Source organism: Cyphomyrmex costatus, unplaced genomic scaffold (genome assembly GCF_001594065.2).
Source record: "Cyphomyrmex costatus isolate MS0001 unplaced genomic scaffold, Ccosl1.0 scaffold69, whole genome shotgun sequence".
Taxonomy (NCBI): domain Eukaryota; kingdom Metazoa; phylum Arthropoda; class Insecta; order Hymenoptera; family Formicidae; genus Cyphomyrmex; species Cyphomyrmex costatus.
In genome coordinates, this window is record NW_017280255.1 from 1,535,269 (window position 1) to 1,552,904 (window position 17,636).

The 17,636-nt window shown below is 35.1% G+C and overlaps 1 protein-coding gene across 1 annotated transcript in view; it reads right to left on the reverse strand.

Annotated features, from left to right (window-relative positions):
- The window catches only part of LOC108780251 (netrin-1), a 196,356-nt gene that overhangs the window by 96,727 nt on the left and 81,993 nt on the right, over positions 1-17,636 (reverse strand). Inside the window, exon 2 of the mRNA XM_018547889.1 lies at positions 3,573-3,761. Within this exon, the coding sequence (XP_018403391.1) occupies positions 3,573-3,761 (189 nt within the window). The remainder of the gene's footprint in view (positions 1-3,572; positions 3,762-17,636) is intronic.

Here is a 17,636-nt window from a genome sequence, read left to right on the forward strand (position 1 = left end):
TAAAACCTCGAAATTATAAGATCATAATTTCATTATCATGAAACTCGAATTATAATATATTTCTTTTTTAATTTGTTCTGAAAAAATAGGATCCTTGATTAAACAGACACTATAGGATTTAATTTTCTATAATGATTGAAATTTATTTTGTACCATATAACACGTTGTTATGATTTTGTAAAATATACGTAGGTGAACTGTATTGAAATGGAGTCTCCTACAACTTTGTTATACACTTACTCGTTATACCCAACGGAGCGAAATCGGACCATCCTGTCACCCAACTAATTCCTAAATTTATCATCGTTATGGAGTGGGAGGAGGGCGGGCAATCTCTCAAATTTCGAGCGCGCGCGCGGTTAAAGCTCAAACTTAAATTATGTATTAAAATGAAATTATACTCTCCCGTCGTTCCACGCGATCCAACACCGATGGAATGCCCTCATCCTGGGGATTAATTTATGAAACTTATGCCGTCCTAAGACGATCTTAAATCTTCTTTTCACGCTCGGTGTGCGCCCGCGGTGAATGTTGTGTCTCCTTGTTATCTTAACGGCTGCCATGATTGCTAACGAGAATACAGAATACTGTTCGTTATCTCGGCAGCGAGAGCGCTTGTGTTTTATATATTGGAACCAGAAGCCCCGCGAGAGCACGAGGTCGACCGTTTGTGCGCCATATCGTTGTCTCTATGAATCGCTAACTCGGCAGTTAATATTTTGGCAGCTAAGCCCGTTAATCATATTATGCTTGCTTATAAATTTTAGACATTATACAAGGTGCTTACCGCGCAGAAGTGGTTCTAACTGTTAATAATTTATTTCATAAGTTAATAATTTATGATACTATTAGCACTTTAAAATAGGGAACTGAAGTTTAGTAGTTAAGCACTTTTGCGGTAAGCGCCTCATATACTGCTGTCATATAAATTTATCAAACAAATTTTTCACATTTCTGTTATATTACTCTTATTTCTTGATAGATTGATAGTTTTACATAATGACATCTCGAAATACATTCAAATCTTAAGTATATTTTAGTAAAAAGTGTTGAGAAGTTGATGAAACGTATCACATTATAATAGATAGGTATGATTTTTTTTTTAAATTTTCTTTCTGTTTATCTTTCGTTCATAACTCGGAGACGTTACAAAATATTTCATAGTGTTTACTATGGGATAAGTGGGATTATATCTGACGCTTTTGAATGACATGTCTTTCGAGTAAAATTTTTATTATACGTTTATTCATGTCTCTTTTATAACTGGTCTTCGCAACGAGCATGAATGTCATATAACATTAAAAATGTTCTAGACTGTAAAAAGTTAATTAACCTAGCAATTCAACACGACATGCAGTCCTTGTTTGAGGATATGTGCGTGTTGTTCAGTGACATACATAGTTAATCGCGCGAAACCCGTCTGTCAAGTGCGAGTACCTACGGCAGAATCTCGCGAAAATCCTCGTGGTTGTAAAAAGCATTATTAAATACTTATACGCTCAAATAATACAATGAGTGATTCACATAAAGGCCGATACAGATTTGTTGCGTATTCGCGTATCGTCGTTTTGTATCAATCCAATAACATGCATTCGCATATCATTATAATTATATTGATACGCAATGCTGCAATACTTCCCGTTTATACCATGGATATAGAAATATAGGGACGGAGCTTAAAGATGCGGGGGGGGGGGGGAGGGGCCCACTGCGGGACGTTGCGACGAGGTAAAGTGTGCCTAAATCTGATTGGCCGTTACTGTACGTGTGGGGCAAATGTGTGATGGTGTGTGTGTAATTGTGTTTGGTTGTGTGTATGTGTTGTTTAGGCACAGTCGTCCCCTCCGCATTTCGGGTCCACTCCCCTCGCCTGTCTTACAAGTTTATGCTCGGTCCCTATATTCCTATGTCCATGGTTTACACCGATACATAATGTTGATACGATACGTGAATATGCAATCTGCATCCCTTTCTAGAAAGTCTTAAAAGGTCTGTTTTTTTATAGCTGAACTACTATACATTTTTGGTACTTGAAGTGAAAGTAGGTACATGCTTGATATTTGGTAGAAACAAGAAAGAGTTCTCTCTTTAGCAGAAATAAAAAGCCTAATATCTACTGCTGTGTGGAAGTTGCATCAAAAGAGAAATCATGATAACAAATGCATTTTAACATAAAGTTGAATGAAAATGAAGAGGAGTATTTTGTGAAACTTGCAGATTTGTTTCACCTTTTCAAGATCCGATACTTTTGTATTCGTATTTCGAATGAATTCCTAATTTATCGCAGTACAATGAGCCTGATATCCTTATACGGTAAATCGACGTCGGACAACAGCTCCGCCGTACAGTTACGAACGATATGGGATGCACTGTGCAGACGCTCGGCTCACGTAGACCGCGCGCCGATGCATTTACGATGCATCGACGCGCGCTTTCTCACACCGGGAGATCGTTATCCCCGCGGCGGTCTATGAGCCTAGACAAACGTACATAAATTGAATGCACCGAGATTAGGGGGTTGCTCAGCTGGTAACCACTTTGTAACAGTACCACGGAGGGACTGAGACGAATGGTAATAGCGTCCAAGGCTTTCTTGGCAGCGCAGCGTCGCGCGGCTTGGGAAGATGCGCTGACTCGATTGGAGAAGTCGTCGTGTCGTTTTCTTAGTCTGCTCCCTTCACCGCTTCGATCAGTCGTTTATTCACAATAAGTGTTCCGATCAGATTCACATAACGCGTCTTTGAATACGGCGGTGAGTGTTGAAAATAAACGGGAACGTACGCGTAATCACGCGGAAAGAATGATTTTGGTAAAATATTAAAACATTTAATATATACAGATCTAGAAATAATTTTGTTGGACTATCAAAACAGTTATATAATATGTAGGAAATTCAAGCGTGATGAGTAATGGTCCAAAAAATTTTTACATTTTATAATAGTAACCTGCAGTTTTTATCCTGTATAATTTTTTTGATAATCCAACGAAGTTATTTTCGAATTTATGTCTAGTTAAATTTTTTAATATTTCGGTAAAACTGTGCTTTCTGTGCACTGTTTGGGAAAAATTCTCGGTTAAAAAATGAAACTGTAAATAACGCGCACGTAAAAATAATACTTGTGTATGATGTATATATCCGAGTGTCGAAACTCTTATTATAAAATATGTCAGCCTTGTAGAATTCTCATCTGCACTTTTCTTCTCGCGAAAAATACTTGATTATTTTCGATTATCTTCCTCGCAGAATCGTGATTTCGAAAGCGAATCGTTACGCGCGATAGAGAAAGCTGTATGATCCGCAGGATCGTCTAATTAGGCTCGGCTTCACATTATTAGCGCTCTATCGCGCGTACATTGAGACGCGTGAAGAATTAGAAATCCTACACGCCATTATCGGCGCTTACTAATCTCGCGCGCGAGACGATAGCAAGTTCACCATGGGCACTTCCGTAATTAACTGTGCCACGGATAACCGCATGGGGTTACTCGACGCGAGCGTAATTGTCCCGCGCGCGTCGCTGAGGTGTCTTTGTTGGATTTACATGTAATTGCCGGGCCGCGGGGACACTTACGTTTGCAAGCCTTGCGATGCGTGATCGGTCTCGCCGGGTCTCTGTAGTAACCTTCGCGGCAGTAATGACAGTGCCTTCCTGCCGTAAAATGCCGGCACTGCAGACAAACGCCTCCGCTGACACGACCCGACAGCTTGTACAGCTCCATGTTGAATCTGCACTTTCTCGCGTGGAGGTTGCAGTTGCACACTGAAACAGGTAACACGGCAATTTCAGTCAGCGAGCGACAACCGAGACGCGCTATTATTTTACGACTACCATTTCCTTTAATTCTTTCCTATTTCGTTCGCACACGCGCAAGATTTCTTTTCTTTTCATCCTTTTTAGTCGCGCCGTTAATGCTGATATTATTGTTCATTAAAACGCCATAATTGCGATTGAAGTTCAATGCGGTGGCCGCAATTATTTTGCTGAAAGAGAAAAAGGAGGGGTATTTCCTTCATTATCATTTAATTTGCGTTGCGTGTGGAAGTAATAACGTTAAAATATACATTTTCACCTTCTCCTTAAAGCAGAGATGCGAAGGAGGTCAGTAGTTTACCTTATTCATGCGTCATATTTTCGGGCATATCGAGAAAATATTGTTACAAAGATAATATAGTCTACAATCTTAAATTTGCATTTACATGACTCTCTATGCGAAGTGTAGAGAATATATTTGAGATAATTTGATTTAAAATGCGTGTAGCTTATGTAGAATATATATAATAGAATTTGCTTTTATAGTAAAAGTAACACATGTTTTTATTTCACATCTTTTTTATTCACGAAATGTACACTAGCGATGAGATATATATTAGGTTACTACAGTAAAAGAACTTTAATAAACTGAAATAAAAATTTACATTTCTAAAAATTTGTCTATAAATTTTTGAGAGACACAAGTATCGTTTATTTATTCTTTGAAGTGATTGGTTTCAATAAATCTCTTTTCGTGCAAATAGAAACTCAGTTTCACAGTATATTGGTACATAGGTTTGCTTATGCAATTATTAATGATTGCTTAAAGAAGTGAAGAATCTATGATAAATAAACATGTTCATACAACGTATGTTGTATTAACATACAACGATTGCTCGGCTATAAATCACAGCGTTTCTTTATCATTATATTTATCTCGCTAGAGTCGACATTGCTTAAATGCCATCTATTCTACTTTAATTACGCATTGCTGCAGAGTAATAAACGTTGCGACCGACGTACAAGTGCAACAAGAATATATATTATTTCGCCGTTAACTGCGAGAGTAGATATTTCAGGCATTTCTCCGATTGAAGCATCGAGCATGGCGTGCACTCGTTAATATTACGGAGCTTCATTGTGGAACGCACGATGGAGCGTGCCGGGGCTTCTTCTGTACTTATCACGGTAATTAGTCTCGAGTTTATTCATCCGGCTGGAGGAAGGAAAATGTCTCGAGGGGGTCGTCTTCGTTATCGGACAACGGTCCTCGACTTCTCTCGTCGTTCTCGATCTACCTCGCATAGCATTGCTAACTCAACCCGACAATACGAGTAAATTCGTTCTAGCCTATAATTCGAAAAATTTGAAACTTCAACTTTTACATAGAATTTTTGTAACAATATTGTTGAATCATATTCATAAGAAAACTTTAATCTGGAAAATAAAATGTATCCAACTTTGCACATAAGTGAAATAATTTATTATAATTCAAATCTATAACAAAGTAAAGTAATTAAAGAGTAAAGTTATATGCTTATCTATTTTTTTAGTATAAGACATATATCATTTGAGCTAAGTTACTCTATTTGCACAAACTCTATTATTTAAACTTTAAGCTCTATTTTTATGTATATAAACACTTTTGTGGCTTGTTAAATTTTCTCTGTTAATAGAATTTGATGAATTTCGATTGAAAAAGAGAATAAATTTCTGTATTATTTTGGTACAAAAAATACAGATGGAAATGCAACTAACCATCCGTTAATCCATTAATGTATTAAAATAACATCAATATATTAAAATAACAAGTGATAAAATTTAATAAACGTTAAAGTTCACACTACCGTAATTGTACGAAAATTTATTGATTTTACACGACAAATAACGTTTGTAAGAACTAGAATTTTGAATTGCAAACAAAAATAAACATTTTTTTTTAAGTTTTAAGACAAGAATATGGACTCTATTTTATTACGCAGATTAAATGCTTCCAGCTTGAATGCATAACTTCTCTTTCCAACTTCTTTCTAAAATCAGTTTATAGACAAAAAAAAAAGAAATCTCTTATTGACTGTGAGTAATAAATTACATGAAGAATATTCTCTTGAAAGTACATATAATTACGTTTAAGGATAGCAATAACATGATTATAAGGGTATTCCGAGAATTCTTGATCTTCAGTATCAGCTGATGTTAAAATCTTTTCCTATAATATTTACTTAGCGTTTCAAGCTTGATATTTTCAACTAATTTCTAAATTTTCATTAAAGAATTAAAATTCTAAGTTTTCCCGATTGTCTTATACGTTTATATGCTAAACTATGTCTTCATAAAAGTCAGCCAGTTCTGATAACTGTAATTGAAAAGAATTTATCAACGTTGGTATTATTGTCCCGACGGTTTCACCCCATGCATCGATCGTTTGTCTATTGAATTTTTGAGAAGCTCGGGGGAGCTTCTCCGGTTAGCATCGTGCCGTAACTTTCCTCCACTCGAACACGCCACCCGTGTTCTTCGCGACAGCTTGAAAACATAACAGAATAATTGAAAGCGCGAGGGGAACGCTGAATACCAGGGGTGGAATCAATGGGGGAGGCTCGCGGTTTGATCCGTCTCCGCGTACTCGTGGATTCTCTCGACCCAATAATCCCGTGTGTTAAACCAGGAGGAGCGTGCCTTATTTTTCTCTCGCGATGACACTCATTACCGTGACTTTTTTCTCCCTGCTATCTCGGCGCGTGCTTTGTCCTCCTTCGTTTTCTTTCTCGAATGCTGACGCTGTGTACAGCTTAACTCTGCTGTCATAATTTATATCCTCTTACAAATTGGCGCTACGCTTTAATCAATTGACCGGCGGCGGTGTGAAAAATAGGATCTGCTTCAATTTAAAATAGCAAGCGTATAATTAACACGAATTATATCTAATGAATAAAAATGAACACACCATAAAAAAATTCAAATTAAAAATATAATTATACATTTAAATTGATAATTTTAAACAATAATTTGAGTTGTTTTTAATTATTTCTATAGCCATTGCTTCTACTCAATATATATATTGTTAATTTAACTAAAACAATAGAGTTAAACAATTCAATTTAAGAAAGTATATTAAATTTGACTCAATTTGTTTATTATTTATTAAGTATATACGTTAATATAGTTCACTATATTGTTCACTTTAATTGAAATTAACAACAGAAAAGAATCGATTTAACTCAAAATGTTATTATTTAATTCAAAGGATTGGATTACCATTGTTCCTTTGATATCTAACAGGATATAATAATTGTGAATGAAATAATAAATATGAAATAATTAAATACATAAGAGACACATAGATAGACACGGAATTGAGAAATGATCACTATTTAATATTTATTATCGATATTAAGATATTACAACGTACTAAGGTCTTTATAAAGTTATAAAAGGAATTGATAAACTTAGAGAAAAGCAAGTTAAAGAAATCCACTCGAAATAAGTTCTTGTTGTTGCAATTTCGCGTTAAATAAACTGACACTGATTGAAACGCAAGATACGAACGAGATATTGCTTCCGGACAAATCATCAGGAGAGGATGCTCGTTTCTCTCTATCATAATTCAGTTTCTAGTCTTGTGTACTCTTCAGTATATTTGTTATCAGAATCTTCGTCTCTTTACCGGAAATAAAGTAGAATAATTTAATGGAAAAAATCTAATATATATATATATATATATATTTAATTATTGTTCTGTTATCAGTTAGATATGTTTTCGGCTTTCTATATATTTCTTTATCTTACGCTGTATAATAATTAAATTTTTATATTCTTTGGTGGATTTCGTTGTTATTTGCTACATCTTTCACATCATGCAACGGGGGACTGTGACATTTTATTTTACAAATTGTCTATAGTTTTTCTATTTTATAAAATTATTGACGAACATAATTCATCAAACATTAAGAATTTAACGAAATTATTTGCGTTTCATTGTATCTTGCGATTATTATTAGTATTTTTATTGCGTACACTTTTTTGTATTATATCTGAAGAGAGCTTAAACTTAAAGCCGAAACATGTAATATGTATATTTTTGGTTCTATTAAATTATTTAGTATTTATTAATGTTTATTATAATTTAGTTTTCGAATGTTTATTATTTTTTTTACTCTTATCGCCTTTAATATCACACAATTGTTGTTTTTTAAATATATTTTTAAATTTGAAAAGCACGCGACCTTTTTAGGATTACTAGAACATAAAATATTTATCATACATAATCTCTATATTTATGAAATGTCGCCTTTCTTTCTAACATTTCACAGAATAATCGCTTTTCGGTCAATTATAATTAAATTAGTTAATCACTGACAGACATTGTTATAATACTTTTTAAATATATAAAAGCTGTATGCAAATTTATTAAGCTCAAGATCGATAACGTTTTCGTAATGCTCTCATTGCAAATCTAAGTGAAAATCTCAGCTAGTGATTTATGGGAACTTGGTTTGCGCGAAGCGCAGAATTTGATCGATGGATAAGAATGTTGTTGAATCCAAGTTAGCCGCTATGCATCGGGTCGATCGGATAACCTCTCGATAGTTAATAACCACCGTCAGCCACCGTCTGAAATTCTACGATCGGTTCCTGTTATTAAGTCGTAGCCATGTCAGAATCTCGATTCGTTTTCGTGAAGATGATCGCCGTAATTAACGATTAATCGAAGTAGTATCGGTGAGTCCTGCAGCGTTTACCGCTGGCATTTAAGAGCGAATTAGTGTTTTCAGATCTACGTCGATATTAATTAGCTTTGACTGAATCCCACGATTTATAATAGTCAAGTTGTAGCTCCTTTTTATAGCGCTTCTCATAAATCAATATATTCCTGGAGAAAAATAAAGTGTTACTAAAGCAAACAGTGAAACTCTACCTTCGTAAATCTATTTCAAGTAAATTAGATCTCTCTTTGTGGAATATCTGTGATTAAATAAAATTTAGAAGCACTTTATTCTTCGTTCAAATTAAATGATAATCATACCCTCTTTCTTTGAAATTATTAAATTCTTTCTTTAAAAAATGTATATTGATATAGTAATTTTCCTGATATTTATATTAAAAATATTTATTATCGATCATGTTTAAGTTAACGATATTATTTTTATAAAAAATGATAAAATTTAAAAAAGTAGAAATTTATATTAAATAATTAAATTAATAAGGAAATTGAGTAGAATTAAAATAGTTTTATTCAAAAATAATTAACAATTCCTAAAAATTTGTTCTTTCTTTAAAATACGTGATTTTTATATGATTGTTTTCAAAAAGAAGATAAATATTTAAAAAAAAACAACTTATAAATTCTTCTTGAAACGATATTGGTATTAGAATACCAACTTATTTTTTTTTTTATTCTGCGGTACTATAATTCAAACTCATAGAACCTTTTGACCTTTTTCCTATCGCGCATGTATCGTTCGTTTCTCAATTCCGGAATGTGTAAAACTTGTTCTCGGAAACTTTATTTTAGAGATGCACCATTTCCGAATTTTATTCGGAGAGGAAACAGCAAGCTTGTTCTCAAGTGATAATCTCTCGTCTCGACAAGAAAAAATAATGTTGAACACTGAAATACGAATAAGATACCTGGTCTGGTTTTTATCAAGGCGAGTTAGTATGTTATATTCTCTTTTATTTTAAACACGCACTAAAATTTGTAATATACTGTTTGACATTTACTATAATAGCCATGTTTTCTAATAAGTTTCTTGTAGAAAACATTTTTTTCTATTTTAAGTCGTTGCATCTCAATCTGTAAGCAGATGTTTGTCTAAAACTCGCGAGAAAAACATCGTAAAATAGATAAATGTAAAAGAAACTAATCTTCTTTCGTAGATATTTTTATTAGAAACTGCTCTTTTCCTATTAGAATTACTCGTTCTTCGTAATATTCTTCGTAATATTTTGACTTTTAATTAAATTTAATATTAACAGAGATAAAAATATATATATCATCAAACATTTTTGTATTTATTTTCTTATGTTGTGCGAAATGATATTAGGAGAAAAATTCCATTATTTTAATTAAACGCATTTTCATTTGTACTGCATATATAATAGTACAACTTTGTTACAAAGCATTTTTACTGTTTACTATCTCACGAGTTTAATCTTTGTTTTGACTTTAATAGGATTAAGTTAATCAACAAGTTTCTGAGTTTTCAATTATTCCTATAATATCTACTAATTAAAAGGATATGATATAGTCGTTTGTTTACAAAGTTAAATCGCTTTGTTAAAATAACTCGTTCAATCTTTGGTAAAAAACTTTTCACGATGAACATTTCTCTCAAAACCGTAGATTGAATGATTTCTTCGAAAAATGTTTCAAACCTGTATTTGCGGTTAATCAAACATACCTGTAAGCCTATAAAAGAGAACAAAAATTACTGCTTCGCTTTTTCATCATGTTATAATTGATCTAGAAGAAAAATTTAGAATCTTTTGGAAATATATAAATTCTATTTCTTTTATATACCTAATAAAAAAATAAAATCTAAATATATTTTCGAGGGTGTCAGAAAATATTGTAAACAGAAGAAATATTTACAACTAATTTTCTATTATTATACAATGTGATTTTTATTTTAATGCAATTTTTGGCTTTAAAATTATTGTTACGAATTACATTATATACGCGCACATCGTAATAATGAAAGTCGATTTAAACCGTTATTTAAAATTGAAGTTGTCTTGCTGGCTGAACCGAGTAACTCCATGCTGAAACTTCTTCGCGCATTTCGTTTAGCTTCTTTTTCTCATCCCGCGGCGGGAAGAATTCCAGTGCCGCAAGCGAGCGGTCGATTCATACACTTCGAGCGTTTCGCTAACACGTTCAGGTATGCTAGGCCCTTTTATTGGTACAGTACGCGGCATTTACGTGCTCGGAATTCCTCTCTGAAATCTTGAAACGTAACGAAAGGTACTCGTTTAAATCATTGAGAATAATCGACATGATTCTCTTTGATATCTTCATGGAATGGAACACTTCAATTTCCGTATATCTTCTTTTTATAAAATTCGAAACATATATTACGTTAAAACAAGTACGTAGAATTTGAAAAATATTTTTTGAAACTACATCTAGGAGATTTCTATTTATGTTTTCTTAAATTTATTATGAAAAGCATATGATTTCCATTATAATAAGGAGGGAATTCAAGATAATGCAGAAGCGCATCATTGCTTAAGATGGAATTTATAGTACGGATGTCACCGTAATCGTTATAGGATGGATTTTAATTTAAGTCCCACTTAAACTTTAAATAGAGTCGCCACGGCGCGGCGGCGGTGCCTGGGCGTCTCGCGGTACCTCTTCGTAATGCTACGTAAAGCCGTAATTACATCCTGTCGTGCCGAGGACCCTTTTATCCCGTCATTTGCGGTCGGAACCCACGCCAGGTTCGAACCATAGATAACGCAGACTGTACGATTATCCGCGCTGCGTTCAAGAAGTTATCCCGCGCCCACAGGTGCCCCGTCTCGGTTTCCATCCGCTTCGACTCGCTCGCGGATTACTCTCGGTAATCACGCGGATCGGCCTTGCCAGATGCGCGATAATTATCGCATCAGACCGATAAGTTTATTACAAAATTGCAACGCTGGCGCTGGCACGCTTGGAACAGATGTGAGTGCGAGTTAAGTCTATAGACATATTTCTCTCTCAATCGTTATTCCAGCCAAGCGGTTTCCGCGTGTAATCATTGCAAAAAGCCAACTGGAAATAATTTTACAATCGCACAATATCATAATTCTGTGAATACGTATTAAATATTATATTACTGCAATTTATAAGCCAATTGTAATCAACGTAGTCATTCGAAACATTGCTAGCGTAAAATTTTTCATGAAGTAATTCAAATGAAAAGCATTGTAAATATAATAAAGATATCATTTGAACATTTTTATTGATATAATACATTTCAATGTAATTTTCGATATATTATAATAAGAGTAATAATTTATAACATTACATAATGTTATTCTAATATAAAATAACCAATTTTTTTCAATAAAAGAAGGCTTATTCTATTAATAATTTGGCTCTTGTAATATTTATTCAATATAGTGTTTTATTAATTTTATTTAATAAAAAAGAATAATACAAAGAGAGAAGTGTATGTGTGTGAATCTTTAAAACTCTTTTTAAGACTTCAGCAGAATTCTGAAGCACATTGTGAAGGTCTCACATGTCTAATACTCTTCAACTAATTTACATGAAAATGAGCAATCTTAAAATATGCGTGATACGTCTCGTAACATCGACGCGACTTAACACTTACTCGCCTCTTCCGCGAGAATTTTGTATAGCCGTCACTAAATAACGACACCATCGTCAATGCAATAAGTTACCGTATACGACTCCGTTATGCATCTTAACGTGTTGGCGATGCGCTCGCCGACGTCGTCGTAAAAGCGTGCGCGCGTCTCGCACCAATCGGAAATTTCGATTATTGCTCGCGAGCGCGATCGTTAACGAGGCATTTATTGCGTACGGAGATAAAACCCGCCGCGGCCTCGCCATCATTCGTTGGGCCATTAAGACCGAAAGGGGGAGATAGGCGCTTTGCCGGCCTGAACGAACGAGCGAGTCGAATTCCCTTGCTCCATTCAGCGGCATGGGCAACTTCCTCAACGTGGTCCTCTCTTCCTCCACGAAGGTAGAAAACCGGTAGCTGTCGTCACCGCCCTTTCCCCCCCTCACCGCTCTCTTCGTCTGCTTGGATTAGGAAAAAATTCCACGTAGCGCCGCTTAATGAACCGATTTTAATTTTGAGCGGCGCGACGCCCATGGAATAATTAATTAAGAGTACCTCCGCGCCCTTCGTCATGGGCCCTTTTTCCCGAACAGCGTTTGCTACGTCACTCTACACAAAAAAGGAAAGAACAAGAGAACAAGAGAGATGTGCGAGGCAGAGAAAGACAAAGAAAATGAGAGACATGGTGAAGAAGACGCTTAATATTTCCTTGGATTAAACGATTTTGTCATAGCTGTGAGAAATTCGTAGACAAATTGAATTTGTCAAGAAAACGCGTTGAATTTTCCATGTTTTCTACGTGTTTATGCAGATTAACACACGCTGTTGTATCTCATTTATGTCATTAAAATATGACGTCGGAATTGATTTGTCGTCGAGATGTGCCAAGAATAATTATTTAAATATTATTTTTATAATACCGGATGATTTCTAATGCATGATGCTGCATAAAGTTCGAACATTCTTGCAACAAGTTTGAGCGTTCGATATTTTACAATTATTATGATGGCCCAAACCAAATTTCTTTCCGTGTATATATTTATAGAAACTACATGTGCACTTTGAAAAATGCATCAGCACTGGCTGAAACCTAAAGAATACACGCTTTCTCTCCGTTCCCTCCGTATGGAGGTGTAACGATTGTTCCTCCTCGGATGCGCGTACATAATTCAATCATCCGTTTTGTTGATCCTCTTGCCCGTGCCATTGTGCGTTCAGGTAACAGCAGTCGCTAATTAATATCCGTTTAAGAGGACCTCCGCTCACGCCGGTTTGCGCTGGTGGCCCGGGCTCCTTATGCGCGATCTCTCCTCCACGAATAACACGACTAAAGAAAGGGTTACCGCGATTATTAATGCACCACCGCTCGCGCGGGTCGCCTTTCGGTTGAAAGTTTCGCCGGTCTGCGTGGGACGATTCGCCAGCGGACGCGGCTAAGGAACACCTGTACTGAAATTACGAGCTAATTTTCGTGCCACGGGATACATCGACGCGATCATCGTAATCATGCTCGCACGGTCATTTCCGGGTGGTCGCCAGAATCGCTCGGTTCGCGCATGATCCTGACCCTCGTGCGATCTTTCGTATGTTATCCGAGGATCATAAAATTCCCGAGGGAATTGCTGGATCGAAATTAAACATCATTGTTTAACTACATTACGACGCGATACTTGAGCGTACATGTTGCAGTTAAGTGTTCTTTTTTTTCTCTCATAAAATCATTTAAAAGTATCGTTATATTATTATAATTAAATTTATGTTGAGTTAGTCTCTATATTCAGAATTAATATTTATTTCAAGAAAACTTACATTTTTCTCTTTTCCGTTTGTCTAATTTAATATTAATTATAAGGCAATATGCATATTTAGAAAGTGTAACATTTTATTCAAACCTTTAACAAAATCAAAATCAATAATTTATTTTGCATGTAAATATTCATTTTTCAACATTATTTCTTGAGAATTTGTAAAATTTTAATTATATGTACGTGTACACAGAGCGAATCATAAGTATGTTTTAAAAGTTTTCGTGAGCATTTTTCTGCATAAAATGGAAGAATAAATATTCCTATGAACATTAAGTCGCAGATGCTTCGTTATCGAAATAATGGACACTGTAAAAAACAATAATGCATCAGTCATGTCGTGTAGCTCAGGTAGGTGTGTGGAAAATTATAGAGGATCCTTCAAGCACACATCTCTTATGAAAAAAAGTACTCATCTAAAACTTTTAAAAATAAAGTCATTATTTGGTACTACTGTATTTGTGTCCATTTTTTCGATAATAAAACATTTGACTTTACGTTCGTAAAAATACGTATTCTTCCTTTTTATTAAAAAATACGAAATTTTAAACCACATACTTGTCATTCACTGTATGTCGCAAATCAATACTTCATTTTCCACGTACGTTCTTGGAATATATAATTTGCAAAAATTCTTTAAATCTCTGCAATTTCACGCCATAAAAAAGATTGAAATTAATGCTATTCTTCAGATTTATCTCATAGTATCTTCTTGGAACAATAGCGTGACTTGCGATACTTATGTATTCAGCATTTCAACTCGTCGCGGCAGATGTCGAAGGTCGCAATTTTCATTGACGCGTGTCACATAAGAGACTGGATGGCAGTACGCCGCGCGCGCCGTCTCGAAGCGGGTAATTCCATCGCGCGGCACACCGTCGCGCACTCAGCCCCTTCGAAGGCGGGGGTTGCTTTTAGCGGACTAAACGCACCTCTTCAATTACCAGTCATCTTCGAGGTCTCGATACCATGTAATGAGGTCCATTGTGCTGAGACGCGTCCACACGTTTCACGTTCGAGGCGAGATTCGCGTCGCCTCGCGCCTGCACTTAGGGCGGTCTTAAACGGATTACTTCGCGCCTTCGTATTTCCCGCTCTCGTCGTGCCGAAGAGGCGAGTTGGATAGCGCGAGAGTGCCACGAAGCTTAATTCGATTCCGACAGTGGATGCGTGCCACCGCCGCGTATCGCGCCTCTTCGACACATTTACGCGCTCCTACACGCGAAAGAGCACGTACGCGGATCTTCGTGAGACCTAATTGATCTAGTTACAGCCTCTTTGCCTGAGACAATAATGATGCTGTAATGAAGCAAGAACACGCTCAGCCGATAGAAGATTCTGCTCGTCTGAATGTCATTTTCTTATAAATACCAAAACACATGTATATGATATATTTATTCTCATTTAAAACAATAACAATCATAGTTTAAAAATATAGAAATATACTATATTAATCTGGCTTTAAAGAGATATTTTTGAAAATTAATACAATACTGATTTCTAACAATATTTGATATTTCCAACAACTTCTGGTATTTCTAACAATCTGTTTTATTTTTCTGTGCGAAAAATATATATTTAGAACTTTTTACGATAAAAGCTATTGTTTTAAAAAAATACGATGTTTAATTTGCTATAGATTGTATTTCGTACGTGTGTTATTGAAATACGTATTGTATTTTTTTTTTCTATATATTTATCTTTAAAAAAACCCTATAGAATTTATATACGACTCTTGTTACAAAAACTTTCTACATAATCGCAACAATAAGCGATGCGTGTTTCTTCTTCAAGGAAATCGATAAAACAGCTCAACTTTCACAAATCCCTTATTTATTCCTAGAGATAAAATCTATATCTTTTAGCTTGACTATTAAAGAAAATGCTGTTTTCCGTTGATTTAAGACATTCATATTACTCTCACGAGATACCAGATCGAGATTAACGATCGATCGACTCGCGCATGCGGATGATGCCACATTTTCACCATTCCCTCTTCTCTCTGTTTCTCTTGAAGATGTCGACCTATAAATTACGACGACTTGCGTAGCTTGTATCGTTTACGGTTTCGGTATGAGCGTGCGCGATTTCTATCGCGCTCCGTTTTATGTGTAAGACAGATTCTGCTGGAGAGACAAAAGTCGTTGGAGTAAATCTGCAATTTTTATTATTCTCTCGGTGACAGAGTTACTCTCGCTACTGATTTACTGCGAGAAATTTCAAATTTGTGGTGATCTAAACTTACTTTGTCTTCGCCTGCGTATTCTGACAATGAATCACAGTTATACAATCACAATTTTTTTATCTCTATATATTTCCACAAAGTGATAAAACACACAGACGTCACAGACTTCTGTAACTGTGGATAAAATATTTGAAATTGTTATCATAACTCTTAAAGTTGTCACCAAGTTGTTCAATTAAAGATTCTGCCATAAATTTTTTAACGAAAATCTTATAATAAATTATCACAAATATTATATATCTGTAATGATGAGTAATGTAATTATAATCCACAAATGAAAAGAAATCTCGCAGCAATAACAATGTAAATCATAACTAAAATATAAAAATTAATAGTAAAAGACGTCGATATTAAACAGAGTTTACAAAAGAATTTTAGAAAGGTTCATATTGAATTAGTTTTACGACGTATAATGATGTCATTGAAAATATAAGAATAACGATACATTATTATATATAAAATGTTTTGGTTTTAGAAAGCCGGGCAGCAAATTGTAGTTTACTTTCGAAAAAAGAAGTAGTAAATAAGTGTCAATCTATTCGACGAGATACATGATACATGATCGTAAAACTTGATTCGACTCATAAGTATCAAGTATCAGTAGTCACATTTATTTTACTTTGACGTCCGTCGCACCGAAAACAATTCGCTCATTATTTCGTTTCTTCTTGACATTCTTTATTCTGAGCCGAAGAGGCTAGACACTTGTTATCTGATAGCGTTATCACAGTATATCGCGTTGCCCATATATACATATGTCCAGGTAACTATAGCTATATGTTTCGAGAAAGTCAGCACGCACGTTCGACTATCGTCAACCTGGCGCTAGTCATCGCACGGGACACGATCTAACTGGAGGGTTCGTGACCTATCGTTAGCTTTGAAAACTCGAGCGTCCGATCTTATCGATACAACTGACAATCAACTCCTTCGGACGCAACCGATGATACCTGACTCAGGTCGGTGAGCCGCCTTTGAAATTCAGACGGATAGATCTCTCGCAACATTTCAATGTCTAGTAGCCGATCCGTGAAACGCATGTCACGTCGTCTGTCCGGCCTCTCTAACGAGCTCAAATCTAATGGAGATCCTTTTGTTTGTTCGGGGGCGACGAGACGAAGAAATTCCGATGGGGAGAAGATTCGTTGATCGCTCAGCACTGTATGTTTCATTAATCCGCAGTAAAGTTTCTATTAGAAGTGAACTGTTTTCACGACACTTCGAGAACAGCACATTCGAGATAACGATACCTTTATAGAGATAAAAATGTTTCAAAGTTTCAATATCTTGACTTATCGCTAGAGAATAAAGTTTTTATTCTCATTTATTTTCATTTATAGAAGGATATTTGAAGAGATAATCTATTATATTATCTCTTCGAATTGTAAAGCTGGCATATATATAAATGTTACAAGAAATATTGTGATAATCTGAAAAATATTTTACATGAGAATGTATAAATATGAATTGCGATAAAAATATTGGAAATGTAATAAAATTCTCATGAAATTATTTTATGATTCTGATAGTA